The sequence below is a fragment of the Phoenix dactylifera genome, chromosome 2, assembly GCF_051530095.1.
Source record: "Phoenix dactylifera cultivar Ajwa chromosome 2, Ajwa_hap1_PhDact_Kaust_v1.1, whole genome shotgun sequence".
Classification (NCBI taxonomy): domain Eukaryota; kingdom Viridiplantae; phylum Streptophyta; class Magnoliopsida; order Arecales; family Arecaceae; genus Phoenix; species Phoenix dactylifera.
The window spans coordinates 54,791,624-54,809,767 of NC_143191.1; the positions used below are offsets into that span (position 1 = coordinate 54,791,624).

The 18,144-nt window shown below is 37.8% G+C and overlaps 1 protein-coding gene across 1 annotated transcript; it reads right to left on the minus strand.

The window, feature by feature from the left end:
- Nucleotides 1-175: 175 nt before the first annotated feature.
- On the minus strand, nt 176-17,905 carry LOC149768415 (uncharacterized). Its single transcript, XM_089928470.1, has 6 exons — nt 17,864-17,905; nt 17,544-17,747; nt 17,349-17,441; nt 17,158-17,259; nt 16,850-17,059; nt 176-295 (listed from the first exon to the last, which is right to left on the minus strand). The coding sequence occupies exons 1-6, from the start codon at nt 17,903-17,905 to the stop codon at nt 176-178; spliced, it is 771 nt and encodes a 256-aa protein (XP_089784596.1).
- Between the last annotated feature and the right edge of the window lie 239 nt (nt 17,906-18,144).

Consider the following 18,144-nt stretch of genomic DNA (forward strand, 5'->3'; position numbering starts at 1 on the left):
CACCAAGCTGATCTCACCGAAGATATGTCATGGCCCTAAGCTGGCCCTACCTCAGCGCCCTGCCAAGCGGGCAAGGCTGACCTCGGCTCCCGTCGAAGGCTGAGCTGACCTCGATCCCCGCCAATGGCTGAGCTAAACTCGCCTAGTATGCATCGCAGCTATGCCCTGTGCAACCTCACCGCACCATGTTTCGCTTGATGGCCATGCCAAGATACGTCGACAAAGGATTACGCCTTGCTGCCCCAGCCATGCCTGCTGACAAGGGCCATACCCTGCGGCATACGCCAGCGCCATACTGCACGCAGGGACAATTCAAGCCATATGCCTCAAGCAAGTCGTGGCCGCGTGCCACCTGGTCAACGCCATCTCCTCTCATGATGAGGACAGACCATACCTCCACTACCTGAGTACCTCTGCGAGGACTATAAATAGCCCCATTAGGTAATGCCTAAGGACCTTTTTAGCCAACAAATACTCCATGTTAACTTAAGCATCGGAGGGCCCTCACCGGAAACACTGGTGAGGCTTTGTACAGGTATACCGGTGCACAGGAGGTGGCGTTCTTTTTCCGTCTCGATCGGCAGCTCTTCCGACTCCTCCGGCGTGGTCATCCTCGGGCCAAATTTGAACCCCAACAATTATGAATAGGGTAATCGTAGGCAAAATTGTAGCATAAGGAAGAGACAATTGCATTCCATGTAAAATTAGTAAATACAAAACAATAATCAATTTTGTATTCTATTTGCCAACTACATGTGGGGAAAATTATTGCATGAATGATAGGGAAAATATCGCAACACAAGCATGTGTTAACTCATGAATTTTCTCCTTTTTTTTTTCTTATCTTTGGGACGAGGATGAACAATGCACCAACCAGAAAAACCCACCAGTAACAAGCATAAGGACAATAAGAAGCAGGATTAAATGCAGCCATTTAGGAGCTCCAAGATGCAAGTCATGCCCATGAAATTAAGAGAGAAGCTCCAAGATGCAAGTCACTGCCATGAAATTATGGAGCATTAATTGTTCGTATATACCTAATGGTGGTCTTGGGATGAACACACTACAAAAGAAGGAATAACTCCCGCCGGTTTTTTTTGCCACTACCGACGCTTATAAGCGTCGGCGAATTCCCAGCCCACGCTTCATAAAGCGTGGGTCAGACGTCGGGCAGGTGGGCGTGGATCGGGTTTAACCCGACGCGTCCAAAAAGCATCGTCGGTCTATGTTGACGCTTTTAAGCGTCGTTCCTTTTATAATACTCCGACGCTTAAAAGCGTCGGCGAGAAGTTTGGCTACTATGGTGTTAGGCCGACGCTTAAAAGCGTCGTTAAAGGCATGCCAGTTTACGTTCCAGTTGCTTTTTCCGACGCTTATAAGCGTCGGCATTAAATTTTTTTTAAAATTTTTTTTTTGTAAAAGTAATTTTTAAATACTCTGTGTACATTAAATTCTAACAAAACAAATTCTAACAAAACAAATACACTGAATCACATATATAACAAAATACGAGTCACAAACAAGAACTTAATTTGATTACATTCATATTATCATATTTGATTACATTGTACTTCAAAAACATTCTAAAAACATACAAGTCAAATTCCTAAGTACACAATCTACAATATGTATCAAAGGTCGGCATCATCATCTCTACGAGTAGATGAAGTATCATCAACCTACAAGAAAAAAAAATATTTTAGAAACTAAAAATACGAAAGTCATCACGCTCATACAAGAATACATTATAATTACATAAAATATTCAAATAGATTTAGTTATGTACCGGAGGAGCAAATCTCTGCAAAAAGGATGAAATATGGTTAAGCTGGTCCTGCAAAGATTGTATCTTCAACTCTTGGCTTTGCTTCAACTCCGCCATATCAGTCATATGACTCTGCCTCATCTCCTCTATCCTTGTCTCATATGACTGCTGTTGCCCAGTAGATACAACCCAAGAGGGGGGGTGAATTGGGTCTTTTAAAACTTTTAACCTACTTCTGAAAGTTTTTGATTAATTATGCTAAGTTGTATGGATGCACAGTGAAAGTCAAACTTAGCAACAGTTTGATGTATAGAATGTGACTTGATTGAATATGCTTGCAACTAAAGGATGCGCGGATAATAGTTAAGCAAGCAATCTATCTAAGTAAGTAAGTGTGTTAGTTAGACAATGACAAGAGGCATTACAAACACAACAAACATATAGTGGTTCGGTGCATCCCAGCACCTACATCCACTCCCCAAGACCTCTTGGAAATTTCACTATAATCCTACAGATTACAGCCGGTTGTTTTACAAGCTCACAACCCAACTTGTTGTTTTACGAGCGCACAACGAACTCGGTCGGTTTTCCCAGGCTCACCGACTAGAACCACCCCGATTGTTTTTCCGGGATCACAATCAAACCCTTACACCGTTGGTTTCAACCTAGGCTCATCAACAAACCTCTCACCGTTGGTTTTTCCTTTGGCTCACCAACAAACCTTAACCCCTTGATTCAATCCCTTGATTGAATCAAGTTACAAGATATTAAAAACAAAGTTTAAAACAAATCAAAGCTTCTTAAACAAGCAAATATAACAATATAAACAAAACAGTGTAAAGAGAAGCTCTCAAACGAATTTTGAAGATGAAGGAACTCGGCTTCTTCTTTACTTGACCCTCTTCTGATTTGGCACGAGGTAGAGGATGATTGAGGCAGCACACGGATGGAGAGGAAGCTTTGGGATTCACTTGGATGCTCTTCTTCTCTCTATTTCACTTTGGATGGCCCTTTTGTGCTTATGGGAGATTTTCCTTGTAATCTCTTTGAGATCTCTTCTCTAAATGTTCTTTCCCACTTCCATACCTTCTTTCCTAGCTCTCCTCTTGTTTTTATAGCTTTAGATGGCGTGGAAACAAGAATCTAGCCGTTAGAGACAAAAATAAAGCCGTTGGACACAGTCTGCACTTCCTGACAATATTACCGTTGGGATCGGAGTCGACTCGCGCGATCAGGAGTCGACTCGCCTGTTGCAGGAGTCGACTCGTGTTTTACTGGAGACGACTCGGCCACTGTTCCAAATTTGAATTAATGTGCTTGCTTTGTCCTAGAGTCGACTCGGACCAAACTGGAGTCGACTCGCCAATAGCTGGAGACGACTCGGGCACTTAGGGGTCGGCTCATTCTCAGGAATCCAGAGGACATATTTTCTGATTTTCTTCCTCGAGTCGACTCGGATTCTCTTGGAGTCGACTCGGCTCTCAGAGCCCGAAAACTGATCCTCTGTATTTTGGGGTCGCGCTGCCTTGGAGTCGACTCGAACTGTCTTGGAGTCGACTCGCCTCTCAGAGACGAAAATACCGTCTTCTGTCTTTGGGGTTGCGCTGCCTCGGAGTCGACTCGGATTTTGCGGGAGTCGACTCGGCTCTCAGACACAGCAGATTGGTCTTCTGTCTTCTTTGGGGTCGCGGTGTCTAGGAGTCGACTCGCGTATTGCGGGAGTCGACTCGAATCTCAGAGTCCGAAAAACGTTCTCCGACTTTTTCCTTGTGTTCCTCTGAGAGTCGACTCTCACTTTCTTTGGAGTCGACTTGCCAACCATCGGAGTCGACTCGCGTTCCACTGGAGTCGACTCGGCTCTCAGGGTCCAAAATAACTTCTCTGTCTTTCTGTCTGTGACTCCCTGGAGGCGACTCGTACTACCCTGGAGTCGACTCGACAAGCATCGGAGTCGACTCGCGCTCTTCAGGAGTCGACTCGTTGACAGGTTCTGAGATGAATCTTTCTGTCCGGCTGTCTGTTGCTCCTTGGAGTCGACTCGGAACTGTAGGAGTCGACTCGAGTGCCTTTCCTTTGAATTTTTCTTAAAACTTGCTCTTCTAAATTGAATCCTTTGAACTTGAGACTTGGGCCAATAAATTGTAGCTTTCTTCCAACTTTTCTTGAGAGCTTTGGAGGCCTTCTTGTGTTCTTCCAACTTGTTATGTTTCTAGCAAAATAAATATCTTTCTTCTTGCAACACAAACATTAGTAATTATACTTCAAGGTTTTGTGATCATCAAAATCAATCCTTGGGTCATCAGTCTCCCCCTTTTTGATGATGACAAAACTTGGAGTATATGCAATATAAGATATATTGTGTTCTAGAAGTAATGCATAGCTAAGTTGCATGAAGTAAAAAACATATATATTTAAGAACATACTTCATGATAATGCTTTAGATTTAATCAGCTTAACACAATCAACATATTTCAATTTAAGCTGATTTGTATTCAATTCAAAACATAAAGCATTGAGCATATACTTAGATATTTCTCCCCCTTTTTGACAACATCAAAAAGATAGTGAAACATTAAGCACAAAGATAAGAATACTCAAATATTTCTTTCCCTTATTGTACTCTGATTTGAATGTTAGAATCAGATTAAGAAGCATAGATCAGAGCCAATTAAGATAATTTCAGAGCAGAACACATCGAATATGATTTCAAGAAGTTTTCTAATTTGATACCACAGATAGTTTTCTAATCAAGTATAGGTGGAATCTTCCTTAGGTTAATACAAGAAGTACCACAAATGATATTCAAGGAAACACATGAGTGGAAATCTAACCTCTCTTTAATAAGTATGAAAGCTTGTTCATTTAAGACCTTTTGCCCAATCTATTAAGTATTTTATCAACATGAGAGCAATTTAATTGATTTTCAGAGTAAAAGATCAAAACTTATATATTTGAAAGACATATCATCTCAGAGCTCTTTTAAAGACTTTCTTTTGTTCTTTTAGAAAATAAGCACAATTTGATACATAAAAAATATGAATTGGCACACAATTTAAGTTCTAAAGAGCAAGCCAATTTGGACTCATTAGTGAATTTCAAAATAGATTTTCTAAGAGATACTCAAGAAAATTCAACACGTTATTCTCCCCCTTTTTCATTAAGTTAGAGGCTCTTAAGATCAACTGTTTGACTTGCAATTTGGTTCATGATGTATGCATAAGAAATATTAACCAAATAACAATCCTCAAGGTGTATCATAAAGATTTTTGCGATTAAGTTCCATAATACCTCTCCTTCTGAAATTTTCTTTCTCCCCCTCAATTGATTATTCCATTTAACAGTTTAGAGTTTGAAGATAATGTTCAATAAAATTGTCAATCTCAAAAATATGTTTTCCATAAGTTTCAGCTTATTTTCATAAGACTCAAGGTATGAGATAAGATAACCTTTATAGAACTCTTCTCAAGGCATAAACTTATAATTAAAGCAAGTATTGCATTATAAGGAGATTCATCAAAATCAATCCATAAAAATCAAGGTATGCTTCAAATTGAAGTAACTTTAGGATAAGATATCTAAAGCTCCCCCTCAAAAGATGCATACTTCTTTAATCATTCTTTTCTTTTGTTGAATTTCAGATTTTAATGTTAAACGTGAATAAACCTGAAACTTTATGATATCAAGAATGTAGAGTGATCTAGAATTATTCAAAATTTATAGTAATCACTCTTTCTAATCCTTTAAGAACAAGTTACGCTTTCTCCTAATCTTAGAGAAAAATGTATAGAAATATTAATCAGAAAATGATTCATTTGAAGCTCAGTTTCTTTCAAAGGCATTTACATTTTCTTTCTTTTAGAATCATTCGAGTGAGCTGAAATATTTCTAGCTTTAAGATCATTCACTCTATATATATTCTGATGGAAGTCTTTAAGAATGTAGGAGAGAAAAAAAAACATATAGATGATCATTTATAGAACTCAATTTCTTAATCATAGTTTTTCATCAATGTATACATGAAACACAATAAATCTTTTTAAAATCAAAATAAGATCATATATTTTAGAAATTTTTGTTTGCAATCAAGATCATCGAAAAACACATCATTTGGACCAATATTAGTACACTTTAAAGATAAGAAATGATATGTTTCGGATGCGTATCGGAGCAATACCAAAATTAATTCTGTTTTTCTTACATTAAGATTTTATTTAGAAATCATATGGAGTTTAAGCTTTTATACAAAATCATATTCTGAATTACATAGGATTTTCAATAGAGGCTTTCAAAATCATAATTTGAGATATGTATCTTCCACATTATAGCTCATCTTAAATCATTACGATTGAAAACACATATTTCAAACATATAAGAGCATATTCAGAATATTTGTATTTATGTTGAGTTTTGGTACGAATTAGAACATTATATACCAAATTTAAGCAAGTTGAAGGATAAAACAAACTCAATTCATTTTGCCTAAATAGAGATATCCTTCTCTTCTCCTTTTTACAAATTTTATTCATCTTTCAGATTTTAACGATGATTGTGAACGACAAATCTAAAATTTCTTTTTAATAATACCCAAAAAAAAATTTTATGTAGTATTCCAAACATTCAATCAAATTATCCAAGCATGAAGCATTGAGAACCCATAATTTAAACCATCATGCCATATGCAAAGTATACTGTGTGCTAAGTCATGCATTAAAATATTAAGAACAAGCATGTCAAGGATCAAAATCAATTCTTTTTCAAATAAACTCCCCCTATTTAAATATTATCTTGCAATGATTTCATCCTTAAAGTGTGTTTTCAAATGATTAAAAATTTGACTTGATTCTTCTTATATACTTTCATTAACTTTGTCTTTCATTTTTACTTTCTTATGCTCTATACTCTATTTGCTCCCTATCCGGTGGAGTTGGGAAGGGGCACGAGGTACTACCACTAGCCTCCCTCTTGTGCCGTCCCTAATATGCCCTACACCGAATAGTTGGGTCAAATAGTGCCGGGTACTATCACTAGCCTCCCCGTTGGCACCATCCCTATGATGAGCAATATAGAAAGTTTAAAATGTTTACTTCAAACTCTCCCTGTTTAAGTGTAATTAATTATGGATTTTATCCCTTCCAAAAGAGTGCTCACCCAAGTCTCATAAGTGTGCCGAATATATTATGTTTGTTTTGCTTTTCCTTAAGATTGGAGTACTTGCCTTGCTTAGATTTTTCATCTCTTGAATAATGTCCACTTTCTTTTCTTTATCTCTTTCTCTTTTTGTTATTCCCAAGTAATTTACATGAAAGAGCAGAATAAAGAAATAATCTTATGTATCATATAGATGTATATCATGCAAACAAAACCATGAAACAATTTCTAAGAGCATAAGTCAATCAATATATATAGAGACATGATATCAAAAATTAATAATTAAAGACCTTAATCATGCCATAATAGGATTTAAGTTATTGACTTTGCTCAATTAATTTATGAGAGAAGTATCTAGAATTACCAATTCATTCTGCATTCTTCAGCAAATATCTACTAGATTTCTTACGTGTGAACTTTTGGCTGAAGAAGATCCTCTCTCTTGTTTGCATGTGAATGTTTGTTGTATCTTATAGGGAGGTGTCCTTCAAGTTGAATTCACTCATTTTCTTGCTCAAGGATTCTGCATTATTACCAAACTCCTTTTCTTTCTTGAAAGAAAGTCTTTAGTTTCTTTAAGATACAACCCATTCATCCAACATATTTCTAACTAGATGACTCAATTTAAGATAAGATAATAGTTGAATATTGAGTCACTTTACTCAAGAGATTGCCTAAATATAAGCAAGCACATATCACTTGAATTAAAGAGATAGTTTCATTAACCAAGATAGTTCAAGGACAATCATGTGAGGCAATAAAAAGATTTATCAAGGTCAAATCAATTTCTTATTTCCAAAATCAATTTAGTTTAGATTCTATTTGCTTAAGATAATTATCGATAAGATATGTTAGCTAAGTTTTAATCAACTTATTTTAAACGGTTGTTTCTATCAAAATTCAGATTATGATTTATTTGTTATCAATGAAATATGATTCATTAAAGTTGGATTGAAGTCTTGCATAAGGGCACATAATAAGCATACATATTGGTCTACTAGCTATATGATAAAATAATTATTCTATCATGCTTCAATACAGCTTTAAACAATAGATCTACTTTGCTCATCCTTTTCAAATTCTACAAGATGGGGTCATAGATATACCTTCTTCATGCCAATCTTCTATAGGAGTTTTCTTGTGGACTAACGTTGGTCAATGAAGATCCCCTTTCCTGTTTGTCTTAATTTGGAGTTTGAGAGAAGATGTTAATTCATTCATCATACGTATTTCAAACTCTCCTTACACGAGCTAAGTAAAATCTTCATATAACTCTTCATTAGTAGAACCAAAAATGATGTCATCAATGCATACTTTGAGCAAATAAGATATCACAAATTCTTCTTTTTGATGCATAGATTTATCACTATTACTTTCTATCAAAAAGGTTACTTAAGCTTTTATATATCATGCTTTTGATGCTTGTTCCAAATCACATATTGCTTTATCATATATGTAATGTGTAATCTTTAAATATGGTGGTTATTTTACATAGATCTCCTTTTTTAATGAAATAACCACATAGGAGTGAATTCTACACATTCATTTGACAGATTATAAAGCTCATGAAGCAAACAAATGATAATGGTGATCTTTACTTCTAATCATGCAAAAATCTTATCAAGATCTATTTCATCTTTTCTTGATTTAGTCTTTTGGTAGTTATCAATTTTTCTTCATTAAGTGCATATCTGAAAAATCCAATTTTGGTTCTAATTATTAACAAGTTTTTCAGATTGTTATACGTAAAAGATTAACCATATACATATATAATTTGTTTTTAGTATTTTGATAATAAATCATTAGTCTCATAAAGAATAAAATGAATTGATACCTCTACAACTAGAATTTTTCATGAATGTTCTATATGCATTGCTTGATGAATGATATCCAAGGATAGAAGTATCTTTATCAGATTTGGCATTATTTTCATAAGAGCATATCAAGTATAGTATGTACGACTGAAAAATATGAAAGATATGCAATGGTTCATTTTCCATTTTTCAGAAGATCATAAGGAGTTTTCATCAAAACTGGATCTAATAGAAATCGTATGTATGACAAGCAGTGATGATAGTTTTTTTTTTTTAAAAAAAATCATTTAAGTAGATGACTATCATACACAATTGTCTTTTTCATTTCTTCAAGAATTCTATTACCCCTATTTTACTTATGATGTCCTTGGAGCTGAAATAATCGAGTTTAATATTATTTTCTGTATAACCTTTATCAGGATTTTGGTTTTCAACACTGTGCTATGATTCATAGTTTGGAAACCTTTATCATTTGAAGCACTTTCACACGATTCAGCAAATACAGAAAATATTTCAAGTTTATTTTCCAAGAACAAATCCAATGTAAGCTTTAGAAAACTTAGAGGTGGAAACAACATCTTTAGATTTAGAAATGATTTTTGTTTGTTTCCTTAGTTAGCATGCATAGCAAAACTTTGACCTTTAAGTAGATAATCTAAGTAAGCCTATGGCAAGGTCTTTTGAGATTAAGTACATACTAGCATGAGTTGATTCTATGTGCCAAGGATGGTTTCTTTAATCTTGGTATTCATAGTGCATATATTCAAAAGCATACCAAGTACACATTATCATATCTATGATCAATAAACAATAATGCCATGGATAAAAACTCTCAATCAAGCATATAGAGAATTCATAGAATTAATCTTAATAATGATTAATCATTTAGCAACTTTATCCAATGGTGAGTAAAGTATCCTATAAAATGAAGTGATTTGATTATATTTCCAAAAGTATTTTCTATATCACAAAATTGATCAACACATGCAATTCATACTTTAATCAAATACTAAAACAAAAATAATGATGAGATGCAAGGATTACTGATTTCATTATTATTATTATTTAAAATTACTTTTCATAAGTATATTTTAAGTTTCAATGTGTCTAGAACACCCATTTGTATGAATCTATTTGTTTCATGGGTATCTTGGCACATCTATGTCTACATCCTCATATTTTCATTTTGGGTACCCAAGCTTGCTTGGGTCCTTGAGAGTTAGGACATATGGTTCCTTTTGGAATCCAAATCTGTTTGATAGTAATAACTTTACCATTTGATTTAATTGTGTTAGAACGATAGGTAAAGTTGTTATGCCCATTCTTTTCATTTTTGAAATAAGTTATCTTATTTAATGGTTTGCTTGGTGAATTGATAACCTTTTTCCCTAGAGATTTATGACTAAGTGAAGGAGTCAAGCTAAATTTTGATTTATCAAAATCAGCATGTTGGCTTTCAAACATCATTTTTAATCTTTCTGAACTTACAGTGAATTTGTTAATAAAAGATCTTAATTGATTGATTTTTTTACTAGAGATGGGCACTGGGCCGGGCCGCCCACGGCCCGGCACGGCACGGCACGAAGCGGGCCGTGCCTGGCATGGCCCGCCAGCTACAGTGCCGGGCCGTGCCTGGCACGGCCCCTTTGATAGGGCCGTGCTGGGCTAGAGGTTCCTGGCCAGCGGGCCGTGCCAGGCACGGCCCGTTTCGGGCCTGGGCCGGCACGGCCCGGTCTAGGCCCGCGGGCCAAGCACGGCACGGCCCGCGGGCCAGCACGGCACGGCCCATAAGGGCCTGGGCCGGGCTGGCATGCGAGCCTGGCACGGTCCGGGCCTGGGCCCGGCTCGGCCCGATAAAATTTTTTTAATAAATTAATAAATATTGAACACTAAGAAATCTTGATTTATGAATATAAAGCCACCTTAATGGTGGGGGGTTTGGCATAGACCCCTACCAGTTTATTAATTTAAATCAAAATGGTACATGAAGGGAGGTTTGGACCTTGGTCTGACCTCTAGATTCTAGAATACAATAAGAAACTAAGAAAGGGCCAAGGTTTGGACCTTGGTCTGACCTCCAGAATACAATAAAAATGTACAATTATAAAAAATTAAGAAATCTTACTAATCATCAGTGATTCAGTGAATCAGTATTCACTCTTCAGTCTTCAGTCTTCAGTCTTCAGTAGTGTTTGTATCATCATCATCAGAGGATGTTGTATTATGTCCACCTTTATCTTGAAGTCTTGCCTCAGCATCCAGCCAATCCTTGAAGCAGAGAAGCATCTCCACCGTTTCGCCCGTCATCCTACTTCTCTTTTCGTCAAGAACACGCCGACCTGCACTAAAAGCGGATTCCGATGCTACCGTGGACATCGGCACAGCTAAAATATCGCGTGCAATTGCAGACATAACAGGATATTGATTTCTAACACTCTTCCACCAAGATAATACATCTAGATTCTCTATTTGATTTTCATCATATGCAGACTGAAGATCATTTCGTAAATAAAATTCTAGTTCACTACTTAAAGATGAAGAAGATGAAGAGGAACTTGAAGCATGTGTGTGTCTTCTCTGTGCAATGAATGAAAAAATAGATGACGAACGAGAACTACTAGAAGGAGGAATAGAGGTTTGTATTTGTGTTCTAGATCCATGAATTTTTTCATCATATATAGCATAAATATCATAAAGAAGTTGTCTTACCTCATCTTTAGCAGATTCAGCATCTTGATTCATATTTTCAGCGTATGCATCAAGTAAAATTAGCACGCCATTTAATTTAACTCTAGGATCAAATACAGCAGCTAAGTTATGCATAGGACATATCCTGTCCCAATACTCATTCCATTTAGATTCCATTAGGTGAATAATAGGCATTAAAACATCATCATATCTATGTTCTGCAAATTTTTGACTAATTATATATGCTTGTTGTAAAAATGAACATGAAGTAGGGTAATAAATACCAGAAAGAACATTGGTAGCATTATAAAAACTAAGCAAAAAATCTTTCAAAATTTTTCCTTTATTCCAATCAGTTTCAGTCAATGTAAATCCTAATCCACGATCATTAATATATGCACTTAATAAATTTTTATATGGGTATGCATCATGTATCATGCTATATGTGGAGTTCCAACGAGTAATTACATCAAGTTTAAATTTTTTAAAATGTTTACCATGATTTATGCATAATTCCTTAATTCTTGAAGTCTTGATCTAGAAGCATGAATAAAAGAAACTGCATTTCTAATTTTTGAAATCACATCTTGAATCATGCCCATGCCAGCTTGAATAGAAAGATTTAAGATATGACATGCACATCTAATATGCAGTAAATTTCCATCTAATATGGGATGCAATGAGCCTTTTAATAATACAACAGCAGAATTATTATTAGATGCATTATCAAAAGTAATAGACATAATTTTATCATTAATATTATATGAACATGCAGTTTGATAAATTATATTTGAAATTTGTTGCCCAGAATGTGGAAAATCAAAAGCACGAAAAGCAAGAATACGTTTATTTAATTGCCAATCATTATCAATATAATGAGCAGTAATGGCAATAAAACAATTACTACCTACAGATGCTGACCAAATATCAGAAGTTAATGAAATTTTTACATTTAAAGCAGAAAGTGTTTCAATTAAATTTTGTTTCATTGCTAAAAAATTGGTCATAGCTACTCTTCTAAATGTACGCCTTCTAGTTCTTTTGTAAGCAGGTTGTAGGTTTAATTGAACATATTCTTCAAAATTAAAAGATTCACATAAACTAAAAGGTAATTCATCCTTAACTATCCATTTTACAAGTGCTTTTCTTTGATTTTCATGATTATATGCAAAATTACCTACAAGTAATCCCCCTTGTATATTAAGGCTACTTTGAGTTTGAGCATGAGAATCATGCATCCTATGACTCTCTTGATGTCTTTTTAAATGCCCTGTTCCCCCACTACTACTACAACTATAAAGTTTGGCACATTTTTTACATTTAGCTTTCCAGACTCCCTCAACCATAACTCTATCAAATTCATTCCATACAGTACTAGTCCTCTTACGAGAAGAGGTTTGACCTTCACTCGGTTCACCAGTTCTAGAGGAACTAGGAACAGGGGGTTGGGGATTAGTTTCTTCTCCCTCAGAAACAGAAATGCCAAACTGACTTTCCTCAAAAGATGACATATCTATGATTAATTCAAAAAATAAAAACTAACCGCAAGGAGGAATTGAGTAGAGGGTCGGAGGGCAGAGGCAGAGCCGAGATTCCGAGCTTCCTCTTGTGCTCTCAACAGAAGCGACCTTCTCTTCTCAACAGGAACCTCCTCTTGTGTAGCACTTGAACAAACTAAAAATTAAATTGCTAGAAGAGCACTTTAGAGGAGAGAAATAATAGCAGTAGAGAAGGAGAGAATGAGAGGTTTGGTGTGGTGAGAATGAGGGAGGAATAGGCTATTTATAGAAGCCCAAAATTTTTTTTTTCCAAAATACCCCTCCATTCAGCCGTTATTGGACTGTTGGGAGGGGTAAAATCGACTTTTTCCCGAAAATAGCCGTTGGAAACGGCTATTTTCCCTCCCCCTCTCCAGACGGGCCGTGCCAGGCACGGCCCGTCTGGAGCCGTTACGGGCCGTGCCAGGCACGGCCCGTTTAGAGACGTTGCGGGTCGTGCCTGGCACGGCCCGTTTGCGCCCATTACGAGCCGTGCCAGGCACGGCCCGTCTGGAGCCGTTACGGGCCGTGCCAGGCACGGCCCATTTAGAGACGTTGCGGGCCGTGCCTGGCACGGCCCGTTTGCGCCCGTTACGGGCCGTGCCTGGCACGGCCCGTGCCGTGCCGTGCCCGGCCCGGCCCACCAATAGAGGGGCCGGGGGCCGGGCCGGGCTGGCCTTCCGTGCCTCACGGGCCGTGCCAGGCACGGCCCGCTTAGAATTTGGGCCCGGGGGGCCTGGGCCGGGCCGGCCCGGCACGGCCCGTTGCCCAACTCTATTCTTTACTTAAGTTTTGATTTTTTTAATTAAATTCTGATTTTTCTGAATCAATTGTTCTGAATTTGACCTTAAGATTTCATTTTCAGAATTTAGTTTATCTTGTATTTCATCATTAGAATTTTTTTCTTTTGAAATTTTCAAATTTAGTTTCTTAAGATTTTTATTCTTCACAGCTAATTTTCTACATTCACCATACAAATCATGAAAAGCATTTAATAATTCATCATTAGAGAATTCTTCTTGAAAAACATTTGATGTAAGAGAAGATTCAGTTTTTACCTTGTCTTCTTGTGCCATAAAGCACGAGTTAGTTACCTCTTGTAGTTCCTTGGAGCTAATATCATCATTGTTGCTCCTAACTTTTAATTTCTTGCTTGACTCTTTCTTGGTCAAGGCTTTCTTCCTTTTTATCTCTTTCTTCCTTTCTTCTAGCTTCCTCTTCTTCTTTGTCTTTAGGAAGCTTTTGAATCTTTCTTCCTGATTTAGAGTGTTTTCTGCATGCTCAATGTTAGTCTTGCAATTATCCTCAAGTAAACTAACATGGGGTTCTTCGGAAATATCATAAGTTGCTTCAAGAGTATCCCATATTTGTTTGGCAGATGAACATATACAAATTTGGTTGAAAATATTTTTATTAAATGCACAGTAGAGAAGGTTCATAGCCTTAGCATTTAGTTCAGCCAAATTTTTATCGAACATACTTTCAATTAATTTCGTGGGTGTGTGTAGGCCATTTGTTATGACATTCCATAACTCATAGTTTTGTGATTGAGTAAAGATTTTCATTCTAGCTTTCCATTGAATATAGTTAGATCCATCAAACAGTGGAGGTCTGTTTGTGGAAAGTCCCTCAGCAAGTAATACGTTATGTGGGGTTGTCATGATCTTTGGCTCTAGTCGGTTAAGACTACAAATAATATTTGAGCACCTGCTCTGATACCACTTGTTGCCCAGTAGATACAACCCAAGAGGGGGGGTGAATTGGGTCTTTTAAAACTTTTAACCTACTTCTGAAAGTTTTTGATTAATTATGCTAAGTTGTATGGATGCACAGTGAAAGTCAAACTTAGCAACAGTTTGATGTATAGAATGTGACTTGATTGAATATGCTTGCAACTAAAGGATGCGCGGATAACAGTTAAGCAAGCAATCTATCTAAGTAAGTAAGTGTGTTAGTTAGACAATGACAAGAGGCATTACAAACACAACAAACATATAGTGGTTCGGTGCATCCCAGCACCTACATCCACTCCCCAAGACCTCTTGGGAATTTCACTATAATCCTACAGATTACAGCCGGTTGTTTTACAAGCTCACAACCCAACTTGTTGTTTTACGAGCGCACAACGAACTCGGTCGGTTTTTCCAGGCTCACCGACTAGAACCACCCCGATTGTTTTTCCGGGATCACAATCAAACCCTTACACCGTTGGTTTCAACCTAGGCTCACCAACAAACCTCTCACCGTTGGTTTTTCCTTTGGCTCACCAACAAACTTTAACCCCTTGATTCAATCGCTTGATTGAATCAAGTTACAAGATATTAAAAACAAAGTTTAAAACAAATCAAAGCTTCTTAAACAAGCAAATATAACAATATAAACAAAATAGTGTAAAGAGAAGCTCTCAAACGAATTTTGAAGATGAAGGAACTCGGCTTCTTCTTTACTTGACCCTCTTCTGATTTAGCACGAGGTAGAGGATGATTGAGGCAGCACACGGATGGAGAGGAAGCTTTGGGATTCACTTGGATGCTCTTCTTCTCTCTATTTCACTTTGGATGGCCCTTTTGTGCTTATGGGAGATTTCCCTTGTAATCTCTTTGAGATCTCTTCTCTAAATATTCTTTCCCACTTCCATACCTTCTCCCCTAGCTCTCCTCTTGTTTTTATAGCTTTAGATGGCGTGGAAACAAGAATCTAGCCGTTAGAGACAAAAATAGAGCCGTTGGACACAGTCTGCACTTCCTGACAATATTACTGTTGGGATCGGAGTCGACTCGCGCGATCAGGAGTCGACTCGCCTGTTGCAGGAGTCGACTCGTGTTTTACTGGAGACGACTCGGCCACTGTTCCAAATTTGAATTAATGTGCTTGCTTTGTCCTAGAGTCGACTCGGACCAAACTGGAGTCGACTCGCTAATAGCTGGAGACGACTCGGGCACTTAGGGGTCGGCTCATTCTCAGGAATCCAGAGGACATATTTTCTGATTTTCTTCCTCGAGTCGACTCGGATTCTCTTGGAGTCGACTCGGCTCTCAGAGCCCGAAAACTGATCCTCTATATTTTGGGGTCGCGCTGCCTTGGAGTCGACTCGAACTGTCTTGGAGTCGACTCGCCTCTCAGAGACGAAAATACCGTCTTCTGTCTTTGGGGTTGCGCTGCCTCGGAGTCGACTCGGATTTTGCGGGAGTCGACTCGGCTCTCAGACACAGCAGATTGGTCTTCTGTCTTCTTTGGGGTCGCGGTGTCTAGGAGTCAACTCGCGTATTGCAGGAGTCGACTCGAATTTCAGAGTCCGAAAAACGTTCTCTGACTTTTTCCTTGTGTTCCTCTGAGAGTCGACTCTCACTTTCTTTGGAGCCGACTTGCCAACCATCGGAGTCAACTCGCGTTCTACTGGAGTCGACTCGGCTCTCAGGGTCCAAAATAACTTCTCTGTCTTTCTGTCTGTGACTCCCTGGAGGCGACTCGTACTACCCTGGAGTCGACTCGACAAGCATCGGAGTCGACTCGCGCTCTTCAGGAGTCGACTCGTTGACAGGTTCTGAGATGAATCTTTCTGCCCGGCTGTCTGTTGCTCCTTGGAGTCAACTCGGAACTGTAGGAGTCGACTCGAGTGCCTTTCCTTTGAATTTTTCTTAAAACTTGCTCTTCTAAATTGAATCCTTTGAACTTGAGACTTGGGCCAATAAATTGTAGCTTTCTTCCAACTTTTCTTGAGAGCTTTGGAGGCCTTCTTGTGTTCTTCCAACTTGTTATGTTTCTAGCAAAATAAATATCTTTCTTCTTGCAACACAAACATTAGTAATTATACTTCAAGGTTTTGTGATCATCAAAATCAATCCTTGGGTCATCAACTGCTTTATCTGTGCCATCTCTGTCTTCAAACTACAAACCTCTGCAGTGCTAGTACCTTGTCTGGCATCTTGGGTATATCGGCTTACTGCAGACAGCTGAGTGGGGGTAACTCCGACACCGTAACCCCTCACGCGACCATAACGTTCTGGGCCCATCAATTCAGCATAGACCTGAGCCTCGACGCGACTGGCCGCGTCGGATGATGATGACTCCCCGACGCGCTCTGAAATAAGAGTTGTAGCTCTTTCCTATATCTCTCTCAAGAAAAAAAAACAGTCACATTAATATTTTAAAAGAAGTAAAATTAATAAGAAATTTTCTGAACAAATAAAAAATGAATACATACAACTATATCTCTCGACTCGTCCCGGACAAAGCTGTCATCTCGGTGAGTGTGGGTCATCTTATAAAACTCTACCTCACCAGGCTCCCTTCCATGCTCTACTATCTACACATACGGAAAGTATATTGGCAAACTATATATTATGATACGTGCTATATGTTAGTAAAATTTCAAATAGTTTCAAAAGAACTTACGAATTCATTTCTACGTCTCGCATAACTCTTCGAGCCTGAAGTATGAGGAACTGCTTGAGATGCTCGTGCAGCTCTGCCAATATTAGAATATGTCTGCCAAAATAAAAGCACACAGTATAATATGATTCAATGTATATATTTGCAATCTATATTAATAATAAATATAATATAAAATATTGAAACAATATACGTGACCTGTCCTTTTTCAGAAAACCAGTAGTGAACAAGCTCCCTCCACTGCTGAGGGTATACATCAGGAGGAGTCACACGAGCAACCTCCTCCTCTGTCATACCCTCGTGCTTGAAGTCCGTCTTCAATTTTGCTTTATATTCTTTCCATTTGCGGTTGAGGGACTTTAGCACCAAATCATGGCTCTCTGGAGGGAGTACAAACTTACCCTACAACAAGATACAGAATGTTATAATAATATAGAACCTCAAAAGTAATATTATGGTAGTAAGCAAATTAACACACAGGAGGGGTCAAATTAAAAAGAACAAATTCAATTCATTACCTGTATAAGTCTAAGAAGCTCAATCTTATACGAAGGTAGCATGTCATTCCACTTCGTATAGTTGAGCGGACACAGCTGACCCTTGCGTGCAACCGATCCTAAAAAACTTGATAGAAGACTTCCAGCTCTATTGATGGGCTGCCCCAATTCGTTGCATCGGATGATGATCTTCTCACCCGAAGGAAGCTTCCACACATCCTTTGCTTGAGTGGGTCCCCGTCTCGTCCTCACCGTCCCTTATCCATCTATTAAAATTAAAAAGTCTTAAAAAGTTGAAGACA